Source organism: Bos indicus, chromosome X (assembly GCF_029378745.1).
Source record: "Bos indicus isolate NIAB-ARS_2022 breed Sahiwal x Tharparkar chromosome X, NIAB-ARS_B.indTharparkar_mat_pri_1.0, whole genome shotgun sequence".
Classification (NCBI taxonomy): Eukaryota; Metazoa; Chordata; class Mammalia; order Artiodactyla; family Bovidae; genus Bos; species Bos indicus.
In genome coordinates this window covers 80,284-104,676 of record NC_091789.1, presented here as the reverse complement: position 1 = coordinate 104,676, position 24,393 = coordinate 80,284, and the positions used below count along the sequence as shown (strand labels likewise).

General features: G+C 36.2%; 1 protein-coding gene across 1 annotated transcript in view; it reads left to right on the top strand.

The window, feature by feature from the left end:
- Positions 1 to 24,393, top strand: part of KLHL4 (kelch like family member 4) — a 105,233-nt gene that overhangs the window by 33,349 nt on the left and 47,491 nt on the right. Inside the window, exons 2-6 of the mRNA XM_070783584.1 lie at positions 8,069 to 8,236; positions 8,689 to 8,825; positions 14,263 to 14,459; positions 18,014 to 18,226; positions 20,678 to 20,864. Of these exons, the coding sequence (XP_070639685.1) occupies positions 8,069 to 8,236; positions 8,689 to 8,825; positions 14,263 to 14,459; positions 18,014 to 18,226; positions 20,678 to 20,864 (902 nt within the window). The remainder of the gene's footprint in view (positions 1 to 8,068; positions 8,237 to 8,688; positions 8,826 to 14,262; positions 14,460 to 18,013; positions 18,227 to 20,677; positions 20,865 to 24,393) is intronic.

Here is a 24,393-nt window from a genome sequence, read left to right as displayed (position 1 = left end):
TTTTGGGCCAACCCAATATATTAAAAGACTTATTTGACTTGACACAAAAGAATGCATCATTTCTCCAGAGAAAAATCTACTACTTACTACAGATTTAAAATTTTGCTTAATTTACATCACTCAAAATTATGATATCTGCATGACTACAAGGTTATATAATGTGCATAGCTATCTTAGAAATAAGAAGTTTTAAGTTTGTGATTTGCTGTTGAGATTTAATTTATCCACTTCCAAGACTCCAAATATAGTAAAGTTCAAGCTGTGTTTGTGCTCAGTCACTTCAGGTATGTCAGATTCTTTGTGATCCTATGGACTGTAGCCTGCCAGGCTCCTCTATCCATAGGATTCTCCAGGAAAGAATACTTGAGCGGGTTGCCGTGCCCTCCTTCAGGGGATCTTTCCGACCTAGGGACTGAACCTGTGTCTCTTACGTCTTCTGCATTGGCAGGTGGGTTCTTTATCACTAGAAAGTTCAAGCTACAATAGCATTTAAAAAGTGCATAAATTATACCTTCATCAGACATTTACTGAATGCCTTCTATTTGCCAGGAAAAGCACATGGATGAAGCTTTAAAGCTCTCTAAAAGAGTCAGTACAAATATTTTATTTAAGGAATAAGGTTGTCCCCTGGATATAAGAGAACAACTTTTAGTATGTACAAGCATTACCATATACAGAAAAATATAGAAGTTAATTTTTCTCTGCAGTTTTATATTACCTCAGTATGAAAATGACCTTTTCTATGATGAGTTTTAGGAACTAAAGCAACACCATTAGAAGACATTTTAGGAGCTAAGGCAGCACCATTATAAGAAGGCTAAGTTGCCATTTAATTTCCATGGCTCACTTGAAAAGTAGAACTTACAAAAGAAAAACAAAAAGTATGAAGATACTTGTGAAATACTTAAATATTAATTTATGCACTCTGTTAGCACCACCTGGTTCTTTTTTTTTTTAACCTTTTTTTTTAATGTGGATCATTTTTAAAGCTTTTATTGAATTTGTTGCAATTTGGTTTTTGTTTTATGTTCTGGTTTCTTGGCTGTAATCGAACCCATACCCCTTGCATTGTAAGGCAAAGTCGTAACCATTGGACCACTAGGGAAGTTCCTTGCTCTGTGTTATCACAGCATTTGAACTATAGTAAAAGACACATTCTCTAAAATAACTACATTCAGATTTTCAACTTAAAACTCAGAAGCTTGCCAGTAATGTCTTTACAAAGTATACTTTCATTTTTTAAAGTTTATATTTCCAAACAGCTTTTCAAAGTGGCCACCAAAATTATCACACCCTCACCATTTTTTAAGATACTGCTTTTCATTTGTTCTTAAAGTAATATTTTACAAAAGAGCTTTGCAGCAAAAATCTCAAAGTTTTATTTTTCTGATACCTATTTTACTGCTAATCAGAAAAATAGGGAATTAAAGTATTCTTTTTTAAAATATAAATTTATTTATTTTAATTGGAGGCTAATTACTTTACAATATTGTATTGGTTTTGCCATACATCAACATGAATCTGCCACGGGTGTACACGTGTTCCGCATCCTGAAATTAAATAAAAATCATATTGTAAAGCTTCTGTGATGTCAGCACAATGATGAGTTAAGAAGCTCCAGACCTTTGTCCTCTATGTAAATATCAAGTAAACAATTACAGATTGATTTAAAAGGCTTTTGGGGAGCTTTGGAAGGAAATCAAGGATATACAGCAGTCAAGCACATCCATAAAAAGTCATATTCAAATCAATAGGAAATTTCATTGCATTTACGCTTGCTCTTGTACCAGGGTGGCACAACACAACTGGACGTAGGCAGCTTATTTCTTGATTTCTCCCTCAAGTTACAAGAAATGTGTGAACTTTTTTGCTACATTCTTCCCTATCCACAAGATATGCAACAAACTGATTTCAGTATTGCCTAACTCAGTGTTCAGATGAGAATACCAGTGTGGTTTGAATTCCAGGTTAGAAGTCACAGAAAGTAGTGGCAGATACCCATGTCACATGCATGTGAAAAATGTAGAAAGACTATAGACCCTTGGAAACCGGGGGGCAAGAGATTATAGGCAAAGGAATATGGTAGAATATTTAAGGCCCAACAAAGAAGCAGAGATGAGACTTAGAGAAATTAAGACATGTATAAGCAGGTGTGTGTATGCGAGATTGGTATTAAAATGCGCATATGCAAGTCCACAGATATACATTCTCAAAAAAGGCCTGAAAAAACTTCATCCTTCATGCTGGGCAGATTAGTGAAAGACATTCCCCACACTGAACCATCATGCAAAGATTAGGAAAAGTGGCTGTTTTTCCAAACACCCAGTTTTAACAAAAGATCATAAGACATGCAAAGAAACATGGAAACATAGCTGATTCAAAAGGAGCAAAATAAATATCCAGAAACTGACCTTAAAAAGTCACATGTTTTAAAATTTCTAGACAAATAACTTAAACAACTTTCTTAAGTATCTTCAAAGAGCTAAAGGAAAACACAGAAAAATAATTTAAAGTCAGAAAAGCAATATATAAACAAAATAAAGATATCAAGAAAGAAATAGAAATTAACAAAAAAAAGCAAACAAACAGAAATTCTGGACCTGAAAAATACAATACTGAATTGGAGAATTTACTAGAGAACTTCAATAACAGACTTGAACTTGCAGGAAAAAGATCTGTGAATTTGAAGAGAATTTATATGAACTTGTGATCATAAGACCAGTTAAATGAACAAGTTATATGAATTTGTGAGTCCTTACAATTATACAGTGGAAGTGACAAATAGATTCAAGGAATTAGATCTGATAGAGTGCCTAGAAATATGGACAGAGGTTCATGACATTGTACATGAGGCGGTGATCAAGACCATATCCAAGAAAAAGAAATGCAAAAAGGCAAAATGGTTGTCTGTGGAGGTTGTCTGAGGAGGTCTTTCAAAAAGCTGAGAAAAGAAGAGAAGCTAAAGGTAAAGGAGAAAAGGAAAGATACATCCATGTGAATGCTGAGTTCCAAAGAATAGCATGAAAAGATAAGAAAAGCTTCCTAAGTGATCAATGCAAAGAAATAGAGGAAAACAATAGAATGGGAAAGACTAGAGTTCACTTTAGCGAATTAGAGATACCAAGGGAACATTTCATGTAAAGATGGGCACAATAAAGGACAGAAATGGTATAGACCTAACAAAAGCAAAAAATATTAGTAAAATGTGGTGAAAATACACAGAAGAATTACACAAAAAATATCTTCATGACCCAGAAAACCATGACGATGTGGTCACTCACCTAGAGCTAGACATCATGGAACCCAAAGTCAAGTGGGCCTTAGGAAGAATCACTACAAGCAAAGCTATTGGAGGTGATGGAACTCCAGTTGAGCTATTTTGAATCCTGAAAGATGATGCTGTTAAGGTGTTGTGCTCAATATGCCAGCAAATTTGGAAAACTCAGCAGTGGCCACAGGACTGGAAAAGGTCAGTTTTCATTCCAATCCCAAAGAAGGGCAATACCAAATAATGTTCAAATTACCACACAATGGCACCCATCTCACATGCTAGTTAAGTAATGCTCAAAATTCCCCAAGCCAGGCTTCAACAGCACTTGGACCAAGAACTTCCAGATGTTCAACTTGGATTTAGAAAAGGCAGAAGAACCAGAGATCATATTGCCAACATCCACTGGGTCCTAGGTAAAGCAAGAGAGCTCCAGAAAGACATCTACTTCTGCCTTATTAACTATGCCAAAGCCATTGGCTGTGTGGATCACAACAAATTGTGGAAAATTATTCAAGAGATTTGAATACCAGATCATCTGACCTGTCTTCTGAGAAATCTATACGCAGGTCAAGAAGCAACAGTTAGGTTCCAAATTGGGAAAGAAGTTTGTCAAGGATGTATATTGTCACCCTCCTTACTTAACTTATATTCAGAGTACATCATGCGAAATGCTGGGCTGGGTGAAGCACAAGCTGGAATCAAGGTTGTCAGGAGAAATATCAATAACCTCAGATATGCAGATGACACCACCCTTATGGCAGAAAGTGAAGAGGAACTGAAGAGCTTCTTGATGAAAGTATAAGAGGAAAGTGAAAGGGCTGGCTTAAGATGCAACCTCCAAAAAGACTAAGATCATGGCATTTGGTCCCATTACTTCATGGCAAATAGATGGTGAAATAATGGAAACAGTGAGAGACTTTATTTTCTTGGGCTCCAAAATCACTACAGATGGTGACTGCAGCCATAAAATTAAGACACTTTTCCTTGGAAGAAAAGCTATGACCAACCTAGACAGCATATTAAAAGGTAGAAACATTACTTTGCTGACAAAGATCCTTCTAGTCAAAGTTATGGTTTTTGCAGTAGTCATGTATGGATGTGAGAGTTGGACCATAATGAAAGCTGAGCACCAAAGAACTGAGGCTTTTGAACTGTGGTGTTGGAGAAGACTCTTGAGAATCCCTTGGACTTCAAGGGATCAAACCAGACAATCCTGAAGGAAATCAATCCTGAACATTCATTGGAAGGACTGATGCTGAAGCTGCAGCTCCAATACTTTTGGCTACCTAATGTGAAGAACTGACTCATTGGAAAAGACCCTGATGCTGGGAAAGATCGAAGGCAGGAGGAGAAGGTGATGACAGAGGATGAGATTGTTGGATGGCATTACCGACTCGATGGATATGAGTTTGAGAAAGTTCCTGGAGTTGATAATGGACAGGGAAGCCTGGCATGCTGCAGTCAATTGTGTCACAAAGAGTCAGACATGACTGAGCAACTGAAGTGAATTGAACTGGTATGAACTTATCAAATCTCAGAAACACAAAGAAAAAAGTGAAAACTGTGAATGGAACCTTAGAGAATTAAGACTATCATCAAACAGAACAATATATTCAGAACTAAAATCCCAGATGGAGAAAAGAGAGAAAATGGGCAGAAAGTTTCTTAGAACACTTAATAGGGTCTTGGACATATGTTATCAATGAATACTTGAATGGAAAGGTGTTTAAAATGTTTCACAGTATCATACCATATATTGTTCATTTACACACACAAAAAAAAATGTACTTTAAGTAAACAAAAATCTGGCAGTTACCATCTTAAACAAGTAATCAATCATCTTAGCATCACCAGCAGTGGGGCAGCTTGATATTCTGTATCTCTACTGATGCACTAAGAGATGCACCACAGAGTGAGAAATTATAATTTAAATCTACTAAGAAAAGAAAAACAAACAAACAGAAAAATCCAAGTTTTATGACATTATACAAGAATTCAGAATGGTTGAAAAAGCTAAAGGTCATAATGGAAAAAAATGCCAGAAAGAAGTATTCCTTATTAAATTAAGAGGAAAGACAAAATAAAAAAGAAAGAAAGAAAGAGAGAGAGAAAAGACATAACCTGATGGATGTATAAATTTTGACTAGATCCTCGATGAGGAAAAAAAAAGTTTTAAAAGACATATTAGAACTATAGGGGCAATTATTCCATATAAATCTATCATATTAGATTTTACTGAGCTATTCATCTCAGGTGTTGCAATGGCACACCTTAAGATGTGAAGTGAAGTGAAGTGACTCAGTCGTGTCGGACTCTTTGTGACCCTGAGGGCTGTAGCCCACCAGGCTCCTCCATAATATGTAGAATATTCCTAGTAATAGCTATGGTGAATGATGTTGGATTTGTGATCCCTGAAGAAGATTTAGCTTTGGGACCAGGGACCAGGCTTGATCACTCAAAAGCTTTTGTGTAGCAGAGTTTTATTAAAGTATAAAAAGAGATAGAGAAAGCTTCTGACATAGACATCAGAAGGGGGATGGCAAGTGCCTCCAGTCACTAGTCTTATCAAAACCTTATATACTTATATCAGACCCACTCCCACAACATACATCTTAAATTATCAAGATTAGAACTAACAACAGAAAGGTCTTACCAGACCCACTCCCACAATATAATTTTAAGATAACAGGATTAGTCAGAATGTTCTTAAGAAGGAGAAACATGTCCTTGAGCAGGATACATTGTTGCGATATAGTTTAAGATGAGTTGTTGTGTTGTGTAATCATTAGCTCTGAGCTGAGAGAAAATAATGTCTTATGTGACTAAGACAAAGCAATGTGGAAAAATTGTCCTTTTCCCCTCCTTGAGAGCACTGTGTCCCTTTCTCCTCCTCAGGGACCCTGGACTTCTTATCAACCTACCTAAGAATTTACTCTTTCACTAGGAGATAAATGCTTATATATTCAGGGATGAAGTGTCATATTGTCATAACTTACTTTCAAATGATTCAGTAAAACAGATAAAGTACTTGTGGTAACAGTTAAAAGTTTGTGGGTCTTGGGGGACATTATATTTTCATTCTTTCCCTTCAATTTTTCTGCATATTTAAAAATTTCAGTGTCAAATATTTTCTAAATTCTTGACATTTGTCAAAACCATTAGCATAAATTCATCTCTTCTATGATTGTGATTTGTGAAAATACAAAGTTGTAACCAGTCAATTAGTAAATATTTATTGTGCTCCTACTTATATACTTAAAAAAGAAGAAATAATGGTAGTGAATTCCCAAAATTTGAGGAGAGATATAGATTTGAAATACAAGTATCTAAATGAACTTTTTTTAGGATAAACCAAAGACACCCAGACAAACTATAATGAAACTGTAAAGGACAGAGTTGTCTAGAAAGCAGCAAGAAAGAAGCGACTCAGTACATACAAGGAATTATCAATAAAATTATCAATAATTTTCTGAGAAGAAACCTTGCAAGACAGAAGGCAGTGGTATGATATACATTTGTCCCTCAGTATCCATGGAGAATTGATTCCAGGACCCACCACAGATACAAAAATCTGTGGATGGGTTCAATCCATGGATATAAAGGGCTTACTCTAAATAAAGTGCTGAAAGAAAAAAAAATCTTGAATATTCTGTATCTGTAAAAGTGGTCCCTTTTACATGTGGCTCAGTGGTAAAGAATCCACCTTCCAATGCAGGAGACACAGCACATGGTTCCATCCCTGGGTCATGAAGGTCAGCTGGAGGAGGAAATGGCTACCCACTCCAGTATACTTGTCTTGAAAAATCCCATGGACAGAGGAGCCTAGCAGGCCACAGTCCATAGGGTCACAAAAAGTCAGATATAACTGAGTGACTGAGCATGCAAGCAACCTTATCATGGTAATCATTTCACAATATATATGAATATCATCATCACATGGCACATCTAAAATTTATTCAATGTAATATGTCAATTATATCTCAGTAAAACAGAAACAATATAAAAGATGGAAATATGTTTATTTTCTTGATGGGAAACAATTGTAAACAATATCATGGAACTCTCAGGCTTGAGATTCTCCAGGAAATATCTCTGATGTGCAATGAATACTTCATGGAGCAGCTCCAGAACATAACAAATTTGAAAAAATATTTCAAATTATGCCTACACTTCTACCATATCATGCCTAATGATTTAACTGTGATGTCAATAAAATTTTTTAAATGTGGTTTGTATTTTGAAATTTATGTTTGTGCATATAAAATTAGCATGACGTCTGCAGCTGTACTACACATAACTACATCCATGGTTACATTCCAGATATAAATACTAACCATGACACTTCACTTTAATGGAGGTTGCTGCTAAGTCACTTCAGTCGTGTCCAACTCTGTGCGACCCCATAGATAGCAGCCCACCAGGTTCCCCCGTCCCTGTGATTCTCCAGGCAAGAACACTGGAGTGGGTTGCCATTTCCTTCTCCAATGCATGAAAGTGAAAAGTGAAAGTGAAGTTGCTCAGTTGTGTCTGACCCTCAGCGACCCCATGGACTGCAGCCCACCAGGCTCCTCCATCCATGGGATTTTCCAGGCAAGAGTACTGGAGTAGGGTGCCATTGCCTTCTCCGTAATGGAAGTTATGGAGCAATAATAGTAAAATATTGAGAATTGGTGGGCAAATATTGTTTACTTTAATTCAATTTATTTCTTTTAGGAGTGATGTACCTAAATTTCCACTGGATATTTGCACACTCACTAGGAGAAACAAACCATATTCTCACACTTATGCCCCTTTCAGACTGGCTACACAGCATGCTGAAGACATGAGTGTTAGCAGATTTGAGGAGCAGTTCCATGCTGTAAACCATGCACAACAAACTCTTCAAAAAATGGAGAACTACTTGAAAGAGAAACAACTGTGTGATGTGTTACTCATTGCTGGACATCTCCGGATTCCAGCCCATCGGTAAGTATACTGAGTATAGCAAGTATGAATGAGAAAGTATCAGTCCATTGATTACAAATTGGAGCTTTGAGGAAAATAGATTTTTATGTCATTATATTAAAAATGCATTAGCCCATATGATCCATGTCACCCTGTGATATTTAGAAGAGCTAAACATAGAGAAATTAATGAAGAAAAGCAGCACAAATTATCTGCATTAGCCCATATGATCCATGTCACCCTGTGATATTTAGAAGAGCTAAACATAGAGAAATTAATGAAGAAAAGCAGCACAAATTATCTACAGAAAATAAACTTAATTTACTTTTCTAATTTCACTATAATTTGCTGAAATATGAAATATATACACAGAAAGCATTCTTATCAGTATTACACATTTACTGACTGTATTTCATGCTTTTCAGTGAGATTATGGACTGTTTTAAGTTCCTATGAAACATTCCTATTTCTAGGTTGGTTCTTAGTGCAGTGTCTGATTATTTTGCTGCGATGTTTACTAATGATGTGCTTGAAGCCAAACAAAAAGAGGTCAAGATGGAAGGAATTGATCCTAATGCACTTAATTCCTTGGTGCAGTATGCTTACACAGGTAAGTGCTTGGTATGTATTAACTCATTCAATCCTCACAATATCTCTGTATCTTATAACTCACATTATTATTAGCCTGTGAGTCTATTATTAGTTAGTGAGAAAACTGAAGGATAGACCAGTTAAGTAAATTTCCTAAGATAGTAAGTGACAGAGTCAGCATTTAAATTCAATAGTATAAAAGAGGAAGAGGTAAATAATATGCTATAAAATTTGGGGCCATGAGAAAATATAGCTATATTAACACAAAGAGCATGTCTGTCTGTCTCTCTCTGTGTCTCATGTTGTGGATACATTCTCATTTGTAAAACTAAGAGTGGAAATGGAATATTCTACCTCTATAGATTTAGTTTCATTTCTTGAAATAATAATGTCATATTTACTCAAACCATAAAACAAAGGTAACAGGAACAGTTTGGGGGCCAAGAAACATTTATTCATTCATTCATTCCAAATTTATTGAGGAATGATTGACAAATATAATCATATATATTTAAAGTATACAACTTGATGATTATATATACATAGGGCTTCCCTGGTGGCTCAGACAGAAAAGAATCCACCTGCAAAGTGGGAGTCCCAGGTTCAATCCCTGGGTTAGGAAGATCCCTGGAGAAGGGAATGGCTACCCACTCCAGTATTCTTTTCTGGAGAATCCCATAGACAGAGGAGCCTGGCATGCTATAGTCCATGGGGTTTCAGAGTCGAATATGACAGAGCAACAAATACATGCACACACATATACATCAATTCAGTTCAGTTCAGTTCAGTCACTCAGTCGTGTCCAACTCTGTGACCCCATGAAGTGCAGCACACCAGGCGTCCCTGTCCATCACCAACCCCGGGTGTCCACACAAACCCAGGTCCATTGAGTTGGTGATCCCATCCAACCATCTCATCCTCTGTGATTCCCTTCTCCTCCTGCCCTCAATATTTCCCAGCATAAGGGTCTTTTCAAATGAGTCAGATCTGGTGGCCAAAATATTGGAGTTTCAGTTTCAACATCAGTCCTTCCAATGAACATCCAGGACTGATCTCCTGGTTGGATCTCCTTGCAGTCCAAGGGACTCTCAAGCATCTTCTCCAACACCACAGTACAAAAGCATCAATTCTTCAGCACTAAGCTTTCTTTACAGTCGAACTCTCACATCCATACATGAGCACTGGAAAAACCATAGCCTTTTTAGACAGACCTTTGTTGACAATGTAATGTCTCTGCTTTTTAATATGCTGTCTATGTTGGTCATAACTTTCCTTCCAAGGAGTAAGGGTCTTTTAATTTCATGGCTGCAATCACCATCTGCAGTGATTTTGGAGCCCAAAAAGCAAAGTCAGTGGCTGTTTCCACTGTTTCCCCATCTATTTGCCATGAAGTGATGGGACCAGATGCCATGGTCTTCGTTTTCTGAATGTTGAGCTTTAAGCCAATTTTTTCACTCTTCTCTTTCACTTTCATCAAGAGGCTTTTTAGTTCCTCTTCACTTTCTGCCATAAAGGTGGTGTCATCTGCATATCTGAGGTTATTGATATTTCTCCCGGCAATCTTGATTCCAGCTTGTGTGTCTTCCAGTCCAGCATTTCTCATGATGTACTCTGCATAGAAGTTAAATAAACAGGGTGACAATATACAGCCTTGACATACTTCTTTTCCTATTTGGAACCAGTCTGTTGTTCCATGTCCAGTTCTAACTGTTGCTTCCTGACCTCCATATAGGTTTCTCAAGAGGCAGGTCAGGTGGTCTGGTATTCCCATCTCTTTCAGAATCTTCCACAGTTTATTGTGATCAACTCAATCAAAGGCTTTGGCATAGTCAATATAGCAGATATAGAGGCTTTTCTGGAACTTTCTTGCTTTTTTGATGATCCAGCAGATGTTGGCAATTTGATCTCTTGTTCTTCTGCTTTTTCTAAAACCAGCTTGAACATCTGGAAGTTCACGGTTCATGTATTGCTGAAGCCTGGCTTGGAGAATTTTGAGCATTACTTTACTAGCGTGTGAGATGAGTGCAATTGTGCGGTAGTTTGAGCATTCCTTGACATTGCCTTTCTTTGGGATTGGAATGAAAACGGACCTTTTCCAGTCCTGTGGCCACTGTTGAGTTTTCCAAATTTGCTGTCATATTGAGTGCAGCACTTTCACAGCATCATCTTTCAGGATTTGAAATAGCTCAACTGGAATTCCATAACCTCCACTAGCTTTGTTTGTAGAGATGCTTCCTAAGGCCGACTTGACTTCACATTCCAGGATATCCGCCTCTAGGTGAGTGATCAAACCATCATGATTATCTTGGTCATGAAGATCTTTTTTGTACAGTTCTTCTGTGTATTCTTTCCACCTCTTCTTAATATCTTCTGCTTCTGTTAGGTCCATACCATTTCTGTCCTTTATTGAACCCATCTTTCTTGAAATAGACTAGAGATCTCTTCAAGAATGATGGGCTCAATAAAGGACAGAAATGGTATGGACCTAACACATATACACACCTACCCATATAATGGAATGATTATCAAGATCAAGGTAATTCACACATCTCATATAGTTAACCCTTTTTCTGTTGTTTTGTTGGTGAGACCACTTAATATACACTTTTACCAACTTTCAAGTATGCTGTACCCAATGCTAAGTTGCTTCAGTTGTGTCCAACTCTTTGCAACCTTAGGGACTGTAGCCTTGCAGGCTCCTCTTGTCCCTGGGATTCTCCAGGCAAGAATACTGTAGTGGGTTGTGTGCCCCCTTCCAGGGGATCTTTGTGATCCAGGGATCAAACCTTCATATTCTATGTCTCCTGCATTGTCTGATGGATTCTTTCCCACTAGCAACACCTGGGAAGCCCATAGTACCCAATACCATACTATTAACTATAATCACCATGCTGTACTTCATATCCTAGAACTTGTTATAACTGAAAGTTTGTACCCATTAATCTACATTTCCCCATCTTCCCTTCATACCTCTATTTCATATACAAGTGATACCATATAGTATTTTTCTTTCTTTATCTTATTTCAGTTAGCATAATGTTCTCCAGTTTTATCCATGTTGTCACAAATGGCAGAATTTCCATCTTTCTCATGGTTGAATATTATTCTTGAGTGTGTGTATCACTTTGTATTAATTCACTAATCTGTCAATGGACATTTAAGTCATTTCCATATTTTGTGAATAATGCTGAATAAACATAGCAGTTCATGGGGCCGCAAAGAGTCAGACACGATTTAGTGACTAAAGAAAAACAACAAAACATGGGAGAGCAGCTACCCCTTTAAGACCCAGTTTTTCTTTCCTTTGGAGTGGAATTACTGGACCCCATGGTAGTTATTTGGCCACCTGATGCGAAGAACTGACTCATTTGAAAAGACCCTAATGCTGGGAAAGCTTGAAGGCGAGACAAGAAGGAGATGACAGAGGATGAGATGGTTGGATGGCATCACCAACTCAATGGACATGAGTTTGAGTAAGCTCTGGGAGTTGGTGATGGACAGGGAGGCCTGGTGTGCTGCAGTCCATGTGGTCACAAAGAGTTGGACATGACTAAGCGACTGAACTGAACTGAACTGATGGTAGTTCTAATCTTTATTTTTTTTTAAAGAGCCTCCTTACTGTTTACCATAATGGTTGACCCAGTTTATATTTTCACCAACAATGTACGAGGGTTCTCTTTTCTCCAAAGCCTCACCAACATTAACTGTCTCCTCTCATTTTGATAATAGCCATCCTAACAGGTGTGAGGTGATATCTCGTGGTTTTAATTTGCATTTCCCTGATGCTTAGTGATGTTAAGCATCTTTTAATGTATCTGTTTGTTATTTGTATGTCTTCTTTGGGGAAAAAAAATGTCTATCCAGATTCTTTGCCCATTTTTAATTGTATTATTTGCTTTTGTGCTATTGAGTTGCAGATATTTTCTCTCATTCTGCATGTTTCTTCTCAATTTATTTTTGTATCCTTTGTTGTGGAGAAGTTCTCTAGTTTGATGTAGTGTCACTTGTTTGTTTTAGCTTTTTCCCCTGTGCTTATGGTCTCTTACCCAAGAAATTATAGTCAAGACCAAGGAGCTTTTATGCTGTTTTCTTCTATGGGTTTTATGGTTTCACTCATTGAGAAATGAATATCATTCTTCATAACCAGGCCAAGTTTCAATGTCTATGACAGGTGAAACTTTATATCTGATTCAGAGAATAGTTTGTACTTCTGAGTTTCATGAGATAGAGGCAGGGCTCTCCTTTCAAAATCCAGATAGGAAACAATACAAGAAAGTCTGCTAATGGACTGGATCCTTTTACAACATATTTTAAAGGTTGAACCAAATACTGTAATATTATATTTTATAGTTATGCAAATAGATAGCATCCATATTATGGTATTTTATAAAGCAAAATTATAAAATAATAATTCATAGTTTATATAACCCATATGAAATATTATTTACAACTTCTCTAAGCATGGCTAAAACAAAAATATAGAAATATAACCTATCAAAATAGTATAACATTTACAATGATTCATCAGTAATTCTTGCTTAAAAATAATGATACATCAATAAAAATTAAACAGCTTAAATTGCTCTGATCTAGATTTTTAAAAATCTTTATGGGTATTTTAGCAGAATCTGTTTTTGTACCTAAGAAAATAATCATATAAGCAGTTCTTTATCTGAGGACACTTGGCAGCATTTTCTTTCTTTTAAAGAAGTGCTAGTGATTAATTCCAGGCATAATATTTGAGCAAAGTCACCCTAATAGGCTAATAAATGCAGATGCAAAAAAAATTGACATATAAGCTTAATGTTCTTATATACCAAGACATTTTCCCACACAAATGACAGATACCTGTATAGTCCATCATATGATCCTTATGTGAAAGTGAAAGTTTAGTATCTCAGTCGTGTCCAACTCTTTGCCACACCATGGACTGTAGTCCGCCAGGCTCCTCCATCCATGGGATTCTCCAGGCAAGTGTACTGGAGTGGGTTGCCATGTCCTTCTCCAGGGTATCTTCCCGACCCAGAGATTGAACCCAGGTCTCCCACATTGCAGGCAGATGCTTTACTGTCTGAGCACCAGGGAAGCCCCATGATCCTTATTTAATGTATCATAAAGTTTCTTGAGTCCTAGTGTAGACAATATTTGATATTAGATTTATATACAGGTCTAAGATGGTATATAAACCAGAAATTGCTGTTCTTTGCAATGATGATACTCACAGTTCATTTGCTCCTGTTGTTTTTTATAATCTTGCTCCTTTCAGCCATCTTGTTAGTGTTTGTACAGACTCACTTGCATATATTCACCTCAAAAGGCATTCCCTAAATAGTCACTGTACGCTAGAAAAAAAATAACCTTATTAATGAGATAAATTGAAATTTTTAGCTCTCTAGCATATTTGTGTCTTTCTTTATGGAATATATAATCATTCTTTAACTTTTCAAACAATCTAGGTATCCTGCAATTGAAAGAAGATACTATTGAAAGTTTGCTGGCTGCAGCTTGTCTCCTGCAGCTGACTCAAGTCATTGAAGTCTGCTCCAATTTTCTTATAAAGCAGCTCCACCCTTCAAACTGCTTAGGGATTCTATCATTTGGAGATGCCCAAGGCTGTACAAAGCTCCTAAATGTGGCATATAGATACACAATGGTAACATCAATTGATTCATGTTGTATTTATAATATATTAACACAATATCTAACCTAATGAAATGTTTACTGATATGTATGTTTAGAACCATTCCAAGGTAAAGATTATAAGGTTGGGATAACATTAAAAAGCAATATAGATTTACATAATTTTCAAATTACTTGCATATAATAAATATTAGGTAAAAATATCGGTCTGGTTGATCTGTATACAAACAAATTTCACATTTTTTAAGCTAAAAAGATTTAATTAAACCTCAGAACTTTGAGAAGTGAAAATATTAGCAATAATTAAACTGGACAAGTATATATTTCAAGTAGAATCCACAGTAATAAGATTAATAATTTCTGTGATGTTTTTATATTATTAGAACTTCATAAAGTTGTACAAATTATTATTTCTAATGAAATTTATATATCATTCAATATGTAAAAAGGAAATTTTAATGGCTCAGTGTTAACTGGAGGAGCTTAAAAACTGTCTAAATTAGTAAGTCAGACCATCCTATTGAATGAACTTTTTATTTTCCAATTAAAACATGTATTTTGGTTTAAAACAATTCACAGTTCAATTCCTTAATTAACTTAAAGTCCCTCTCAATTCTACTAGTAATTATAATAAACTAAATCAACATGTTTAATGTTAATTCTTTAAAAGTTGCATTGGATAAGACTACCTTTATTCAGTCAAGTGACAGTGACATGAAATATAGATTATCTGTAGGGAGACAAGTAGACAGAGGATATTAAATAAATCCTTACCATTCATGCTAAATCAAATTAAAAGATAAAATTTCAAGCTAAGAAATAGCTACATTTATTTAAGATTCAAAAATCAAAGACAAGTACATAAAAGTGAACAATAAAGAATCACAACTAAAAGCAACAATAAAATTAATATTACAATTCTATAATTCATATATATATAATTAAAAAGTATTTCTAGAGTTTTATATAGACCTTAAAATTTTCAAACTTGCAATATTTAGATTCTCTAAAAAAGTTCTTGTAAAACTTCCCCACTGGTGTTCCCACCCTTGGTCATTTTTCAATATTTGAAGTTTTAAACATGTTCCTGAAATGATACCTTTATATCGAGAATCATATTATAAAGGATTGACATTTTAACATGTTATTTAATTATGCTATTTATATTCATATGTCCTAAATAGAGATGCCACATAAACTATAGAACAGCAGTTCAAAGGTTAATCCTACTACAAAAGCCAAACATGAAAACTTCCTGTTAAATTACTTAAATTCTTGAACTATGTATTAACAGTTTCCTGTCTGGTGTCTTACTCTTGCTGACAAAACACATTCTGATAAACAGCTTGAATTATTTTTGTTGCTCAAAATGAACTTGTCTTCCTTTGCCTATTATGTGACTGAAACTGAATGCTAAAGCAGGATGTACATAAAAATGCAATAATGTTGTCTCCTTTAATCCCTCTTTAGTTATTTTAGTGTCTATTATAAATTTGGTAAAATATGCCAAGATCATGCTATAATAATGATTTTATAATACTGTATTGATAATATAAAATGCAAATAACTTTAATGTCTAAGAATAATATTAACTTCTAAGAATTTAGTCATTTGAACCATAGACTGAATAAACAGATTGTCTTCTCTAATGTGAGTGGGCCTCATCCAGAAATATCCTCACAGACACACCTAGAATAATGTTTGGCCAGAAGACTCCAGTGCTGAGTCAAGTCGACACATAAAATTGACCATCACAGTCATATAAATAGTAGTCTGCATTGATGAAACATTCAGGAAATAGGCTATATTAATTTAATATGATTTAACACAATGTAATTGTGGATTTTAAAAGATGAATACCAAATCAAGGGCACACACATACACACACAAAAGACACTTTGGAATGTGATTAGAAGAAAGCATTTACCTTGAAATTAGGAGTAAAATAAAACAATTTAAAATTAATCTTTAAGCTTGACTAAATATCTGTTTTATAGTACTGGATATTTCAGTGCCATATGTATATCATTTAATTAGCCATTGAGGTTTTATATACTAGGCTAATCTTCCTCTTTTTTTTTCTCTCTCTCTCTATTTTTATTTTCTTTCATCAGACACTAGATAGAAAGGAGAACGAGATATGGGATCATGCATAATAGTTATACAACTTCAAAGTTTACATACACTACCAGTAATAGGTAGCCATAAGTTTTGGAGTGTTTTATCTTTTTCTTAACCCTTTCATAAAAATTATGTCATTTATGAAAGTCAGTTGCAGTATCAAATAAAATGAAGTAGACCTGAAGGCATAGATATGAGTCCACACTTAGCCATTTACTGTGCAGGAGATCAAACCAATTCACAGCCTGTTATCTCATCACAGTAATTACACTTTCCACAAGATTGCATTGGTGATGACTTAATGTTTCTAAAAGAAATTTGTAAAGTATGAAGTGCTGTACAAGTGTAATGAATTATTAGTTTTAGTACTAAAGTCACCACTGTGCTATAGGTGAGAAGGTTTTCAACAAGGAACATCTGCTATAGTAAAATCACCAGTTCTCCCCCTGGTGCTTGCCTTAGTCACAAGGAGGATCTTTGTCGAAAAAGGCAAGTCAACTTGGAATTTAAGGTCTTAGAGCCTCCTGTTGGGACTATCAAGCTTGATGATTGATGTATGGAGAATTTTGTTATTAGGTTAACTAAGTTTCACAATGAATAAACTCAAGGGGATAAGTGGTTCATTGGCAGAAGTCTCATCTCCCACAATGACTAAACTCAGAATGGAGATGAAAGAGTGATCTGGTTTATCCAGATCCCCCAGTTATAAAGAGACTGTCTTAAGCTGCTTCCAAAATATCAATGTACTAGGCAATATAAGTTACCAACTAAACAGCTACATGCAAAATAATGAGATAAGAATATTCCTTCATATCAATTTCAAAAATATATTTTACTGCATTTAAACTTAAGATCTTCACGATGAAAAATATTCAAAATGCTAATTGTGTTGTCAAGTAAATATGTATAATATTATAAATAGGAAAAACATAGTAGTGTTTTTATTTAAAAAGTTGAAACATAACTGCCTGAGATTTGATACTTGACAAAAATACAGCACAAATGACAGAAGAGAGAATTAAGGTAAAATATATAAAAATTGAAAGATAGCCCCACTATCCCTCAACAAACAACTTCATAAGAGTCACTTTCAGATAAACCTTAACTTGTAGATCTTTATTCATTGTAAAATATACCTTTTCCTTGATTAATCGTGTTTTTTTCACAAGAGGAAGGAGTTTTTAATTGACCTCTTTTTCTCATCATGAAATAATTCAGTATGTTGCCCCATCAAATGCACAGCCTCCCCCAGGCCTTCTTTGGTTCCTCAGCTTCAGAAGGCACATCCGACCCCCCTCTCATGGCCGGCAATAGTATCTATTTTTTTTATAAATGCGTATATCTGTCTCTCTGATTTTTCTGAAGTTTAACAAAGTAAAATGCTTTGATAAGCTTATTTTGTTAAGAAGTTAAAGTACAAAATTTCAGTAGATCTCTCTTTTCTAGGAACACTTCATCGAGGTAATACAGAACCAAGAATTCCTCCTCCTTCCAGCTAATGAGATTTCAAAACTTTTGTGCAGTGATGACATTAATGTGCCTGATGAAGAAACCATTTTCCATGCTCTAATGCTGTGGGTGGGGCATGATGTGCAGGCTAGGCAACAAGACCTAGCAATGCTGCTTTCTTACATCAGATTGCCGTTACTTCCACCACAGGTATGGAAACTTACCCAGGTAATGGAAATTATAGTTCTAAATGACAACTGGACATTAATCTATTCCTTATCTGTTTTATATGGAGAATTTCTAGTACAGGATTTGTTTCACAGAAGGACAAATACAGCCTTCAGTTAGCAATATTAATAATGATAGGAGAGAGGGGAAAGAAGTTTTAATGAAAGACCTACAAATAGTCTCCAAACTTCAGTGTACTCATTAGTTTCAGTTTTCTCTCACCAAACAGCACTTGTAACAAACAGGAGAAATGACTAAAGCTAACTCTTTTTCTTTTCCTACCACCCTCTAGGAAAGGTGATAGTAATTATTACAGTAGCATCCCAGAGGAGACTCTAGGAAGGAGTTCGTTTCTGGATAAAACCTACTAACTAATATGAGCAATTAACTGCTATGATTGAAACCATATTAAAGAGTTTCAGATGCACTAGAGCATCATTATAGTCAGTAATCAACTTTTATTGAAATACATAACAATGCTATGTTAGTTTCAAGTGTATGGCAGATTATATATATATATATATATATATATGTATAAACTGAGCATAACACACTCCAGGACCATCCATGTTATTGCAAATGGGAATTTTTTTAATGGCTGAATAGTACTCCAGTGTGTGTGTGTATACACCACATCTTCTGGTGAGTAGGCTTATGTCTCTTCTCAGTTAGTTGTTTCACCTGAGGCATCCCAGGATTAGTGCCTGTAGTCTATTTGATAGGGGCAGGTCTGGCTGCTATTAAGCTAAAGGGAAGTTTCCAAAATGGCCCTTGCTAGCACCAGTGTCCACATGGTAGAATGAACTCTCACAACGGTTGCTGCCCATGTCTGATTCTAAGGTGAGCTGTCTATTGCCTTTCCTGGTGACTCTAAAATCAGCTAGTAGCTCCTTTCAAGTTCCTGTTTTTTCCCTGGATCCCAAACCATGTGAAACTTTGTGTGTTCCCTTTAAGTATAGAGTCACTATTTTCCACAGCCCTCTGAGTTTCCTGAATGTAAACCTTGCTGACCTTCAAAGCTAAATAGTCTGGAGTCTTCCTGGTACAGGACACCTGGACTAGGGAGCCCAATGTGGGCTTAGAGCCCTCACTCTTTTGAGGGGTTGTAATTATTTTCTTGTTTGTGAGTCACCCACCATAGGATTCTGGGTCTTGACTACCAAGATTTTATCTCTCCTATCCAACTTGTGGTTCCTTCTTTACATCTTTAGTTGTAAATGATCTTTACTGGTAGGTTCTGGTCTTTTTTTAAATCAATAGTTATCCTGGAAATAGTTGTAATTTTCATGTGCCCGGGAGAAGAGATGAGTTCAGAGTCTTTATTCTCTACCATCTTTGGAACTCCCAGTATATATTTACTTTTAAGACTGGAAGCTTGTTTGAAACTCAGCTTCTCAGGCCCCCACCACAAACCTACTGAAGCAATTTATGCAGCTGAAGCCAAGGAATCTGTATTTTAGCAAGTTTTTCAGATGACTCTTAAAAATTTGAGGTGCACTGGTATACAGGTTCAGAAGCCCTTAATTTTATACTTCATAAAGAGGTACCTGGAATCTCACCAGCCAAGTCAAAACAGTGATCCATCAGAGATAACAAGTGGGGTGAGAACACAGCTGAGGTTAACCAGTGCATCACAGGAAACTTCAGGGAAGTTTTATGGGGTAAGATTAGTTCCTCCTTTCCAACAACCTGCTTGCTGTTCCTGACAATGCCCTATGATAATGTGGGCTCCAAACTTCTAAGAACCAATCTAAATGACCCTTGGAAAAATTCTAAAAAGGCTAGTAACTTCTCCTCAACTAGTCTCAGGAAGAATACTTTACCTAGATTTTATTTCATTCAATTGGGATCATATTACCTGTCAGGCAACATTGGTTAGAAAAGATGGATATCATATACTACTGATGATGAATCACCTAATTACTAATACATGTACTTTACCTGTGTATACATGTACATATATAGATAAAAAACACCTGCTTTGTGCTTTGATTTGATGATAAAGATGCAGCCCCCATGGTGATATTACTTTAATTGGTCATGTTTGCTCTACCTCCCTTAAATCAACCAAAAATTTGATTGTTTCTCTAGCTACATGCAGTAGGACAGGAGATGCTTGCTTTGTGCAGACACAGCCATTTACTTCACTTTCAGTAACACATTTTATGAGTGCTTTTTCACTTTTACTCCTGGAGATTGTATGCAAAATACATATTCAAATGAGGAATGGTATGTCAAAAAAATTTTCATTAATAAATTAGTTGCTACCATGAGGGTTTTAGTCATAAAATATGTTATTTAAGTAACTTAAAATATTAAATAATAACACATGCATTAGAATTAGCTTGAGTTTCCTCCAAAATTATATAAGTGAAGATGTTACTTCTAATGATCTGCTCTTTACTTCATATACCATGTATCATTACTTCTCAGTTACTGGCTGATCTTGAAAACAGCTCCATGTTTACTGGTGATCTTGAATGTCAGAAACTCCTGATGGAAGCTATGAAGTATCATCTCTTACCTGAGAGAAGACCCATGATGCAAAGTCCTAGGACAAGGCCTAGAAAATCAACGATGGGAGCACTTTATGCTGTAGGAGGCATGGATGCTATGAAAGGTAACAGAAGCAAATTAATTACTCTTGCTGCTGCTAAGTCACGTCAGTCGTGTCTGACTCTGTGCAACCCCATAGATGGCAGCCCACCAGGCTCCCCCGTCCCTGGGATTCTCCAGGCAAGACCACTGGAGTGGGTTGCCATTTCCTTCTCCAATGCATGAAAGTGAAAAGTGAAAGGGAAGTCGCTCAGTCATGTCTGACTCTTAGCGACCCCAGGGACTGCAGCCTACCAGGCTCCTCTGTCCATGGGACTCATAATTACTCTTAACACCCTCCAAATTGTGAGGGTGGTATTAAAGCCATGTTGAAATGTGTGCATCTAAAGCTAATTTTTATAAATAAAGTAATATAAATTTTCTGATACTTTTTTTTTTTTACAATTGCCTTATGGGATATAAGCCTTTCATTAGAGTTCATTAACTGATAATAGGTACTTTTTCTCTTATGAGGGCAATTTTTTTTCTATGATAAATTTAATTTCTTTATATTGAAGTATAGACTTATTATATTAGTTTCAGGTGTACACCATGGTGATTCAGTATTTTTTTAGATGATATTCTAAGTTATTACAAGATAATGGCTCTGATCCTTGCTACTTGTCCATTTTATTAACAGTAGGTTGTATCTGTTAATCCCATACCCCTAATTTGTCCCTCCCTCCTTCCCTCTCATTTTTAGTAACCACAAAAATGTTTTCTATAATGTATGTGTGTATCCCTTTCTGTATTTGATATACATTCATTTTTTGGGGGATTTCACATATAAGTGATATCATGTACAGATTTATATTTGTCTGACTTACTTCACTAAGCGTAATATGTCTAGGCCCATCAATGTTACTGTAAATGGCAGAATTTCCCTCTTTTTTGGCAGAATAATATTTTACTGTGTGTGTGTGTGTGACACACACAATGAAATATTATGCTAAAGAATGCTCAAACTACCCCACAATTACATTCATCTCACACGCCAGTAAAGTAATGCTCAAAATTCTCCAAGCCAGGCTTCAGCAGTATGTGAACCATGAACTTCCAGACGTTCAAGCTGGTTTTAGAAAAGGCAGAGGAAGCAGAGATCAAATTGCCAACATCTGCTGGATCATTGAAAAAGCAAGAGAGTTCCAGAAAAACATGTATTTCTGCTTTATTGACTATGTCAAAGCCTTTGACTGTGTGGATCACAATAAACTGTGGAAAATTCTGAAAGAGATGGGAATACCAGACCACCTGATCTGCCTCTTGAGAAACCTATATGCAGGCCAGGAAGCAACAGTTAGAACTGGACATGGAACAACAGACTGGTTCCAAATAGGAAAAGGAGTATGTCAAGGCTATATATTGTCACCCTGTTTATTTAACTTATATGCAGAGTACATCATGAGAAACGCTGGTCTGGAAGAATCACAAGCTGGCATCAAGACTTCTGGGAGAAATATCAATAACCTCAGATATGCAGATGACACTATCCTTATGGCAGAAAGTGAAAAGGAACTAAAAAGCCTCTTGGTGAAAGTGCAAGAAGAGAGTGAAAAAGTTGGCTTAAAGCTCAACATTCAGAAAACGAAGATCATGGCATCTGGTCCCATTAATTCATGGCAAATAGATGGGGAAACAATGGAAACAGTGTCAGACTTTATTTTTCTGGGGCTCCAAAATCAGTGCAGATGGTGATTGCAGCCATGAAATTAAAAGACGCTTACTCTGTAGAAAGAAAGGTATGACCAACCTAGATAGCATATTCAAAAGCAGAGACATTACTTTGTCAACAAAGGTCCATCTAGTCAAGGCTATGGTTTTTCCAATGGTCATGTATGGACTGTGAAGAAAGCTGAGCACCAAAGAATTGATGCTTTTGAACTGTGGTGTTGGAGAAGACTCTTGAGAGTCCCTTGGACTGCAAGGAGATCCAACCAGTCCATTCCAAAGGTGATCTGTCCTGGGTGTTCTTTGGAAGGAATGATGGTCAAGCTGAAACTCCAGTACTTTGGCCACCTCATGCGAAGAGTTGACTCATTGGAAAAGACTCTGATGCTGGGAGGGATTGGGGGCAGGAGGAGAAGGGGACAACAGAGGATGAGAAAGCTGGATGGCATCACCGACTCAATGGATGGGAGTTTGAGTACACTCTGGGAGCTGGTGATGGACAGGGAGGACTGGCGTGCTGCAATTCATGGGGTCGAAAAGAGTCGGACACAACTCAGTGACTGAACTGAACTGATAGCATCTTTTTCATCCATTTGTTTGTTGATGACACTTGGGTTGCTTCCATGTCTTGAGTATTGTGTATGGTTCTCCTGTGAACATTGTGCTGCCAAGTCGCTTCAGTCGTGTCTGACTCTGTGCGACCGCATGGACTGCAGCCTACCAGGCTTCTTCGTCCATGGGATTCTCCAGGCAAGAACACTGGAGTGGGTTGCCATTTCCTTCTCCATGAACATTGTAGTGGATATATAATTTTGATTTAGCGTTTTGGTTTTTTGGTATATACACCCCAATAGTGGGATTTCTGGATCATATGATAGTTATATTTTTAGTTTTTGAGGAACCTTCATACCGTTTTCCATAGTGGTTATACCGATTTATATTCCGAACAGTAGCGTACAAGGGTTCCCTTTTATCCACATCCTTTCCATCATTTGTTATTTGGAAACTTTTTGATGATAGTTAACTGATAGGTGTGAAGTGATATCTCATTGTGTTTTTTATTACCTTTCTTTAATAATTAGCAATGCTAAGCATCTTTTCATTTGCCAGTTACCTATTTGTCTTCTTTAGAAAAATGTCTATTCTGTTCTTCTACCCATTTTTAATTTTTTTTATATTGAATGTATGGGCTATTTACATATTTTGGATATTGACCTCTTGTATTTCACATCATTTGCAAACATTTTCTTTATTCCATAGGATGCCTTTTCATTTTGTTGGTATTTTCCTAATTATTTTTCTAATTAAGCTTTTAAATTTAATTAGACCCCTTGTTTATTTTTTGCTTTTATTTATTTTGCCTTAAGAGATGGAACCAAAAATTATTGCTGTGATTTATGTCAAGTAGTGTTTTGCTTTTTTTTCCTAGGAGTTTTATGGTATCAGATCTTACATTTAGGTCTTTAAACCATTTTGATTTTATTTTTGTATATGGTATGAAGGAATGTTCTTTTCTCATTATTTTGCATGTAGCTGTTTAGTTTTCGAAGCACCACTTGTTGAAGACTATATTTTCTCCATTGTATATGCTTGCCTCCTTTGTCATAGATTAATTGACCGTGTGTGGGGGCTTATTTCTGTACTTTCTATTCTGTACCATTGATCTTTGTATGTGTTTTGGTGCTAGTTCCATGCTCTTTTGATGACTTTAGCTTTGTGGTATAGTCTGAAGTCTGGGAAGGTGATACATCCAGCTTTGCTTCCTTTTTCCACAAGGTTGTGTTGGCAATTTGGGGTATTTTGTGACTCTTATGGCAGCATTTTTTTTTTATTTGAGTATTTGCTTTGCAACCTAAGATCTTTTCAGGGAGAACTTACAGCTTTAT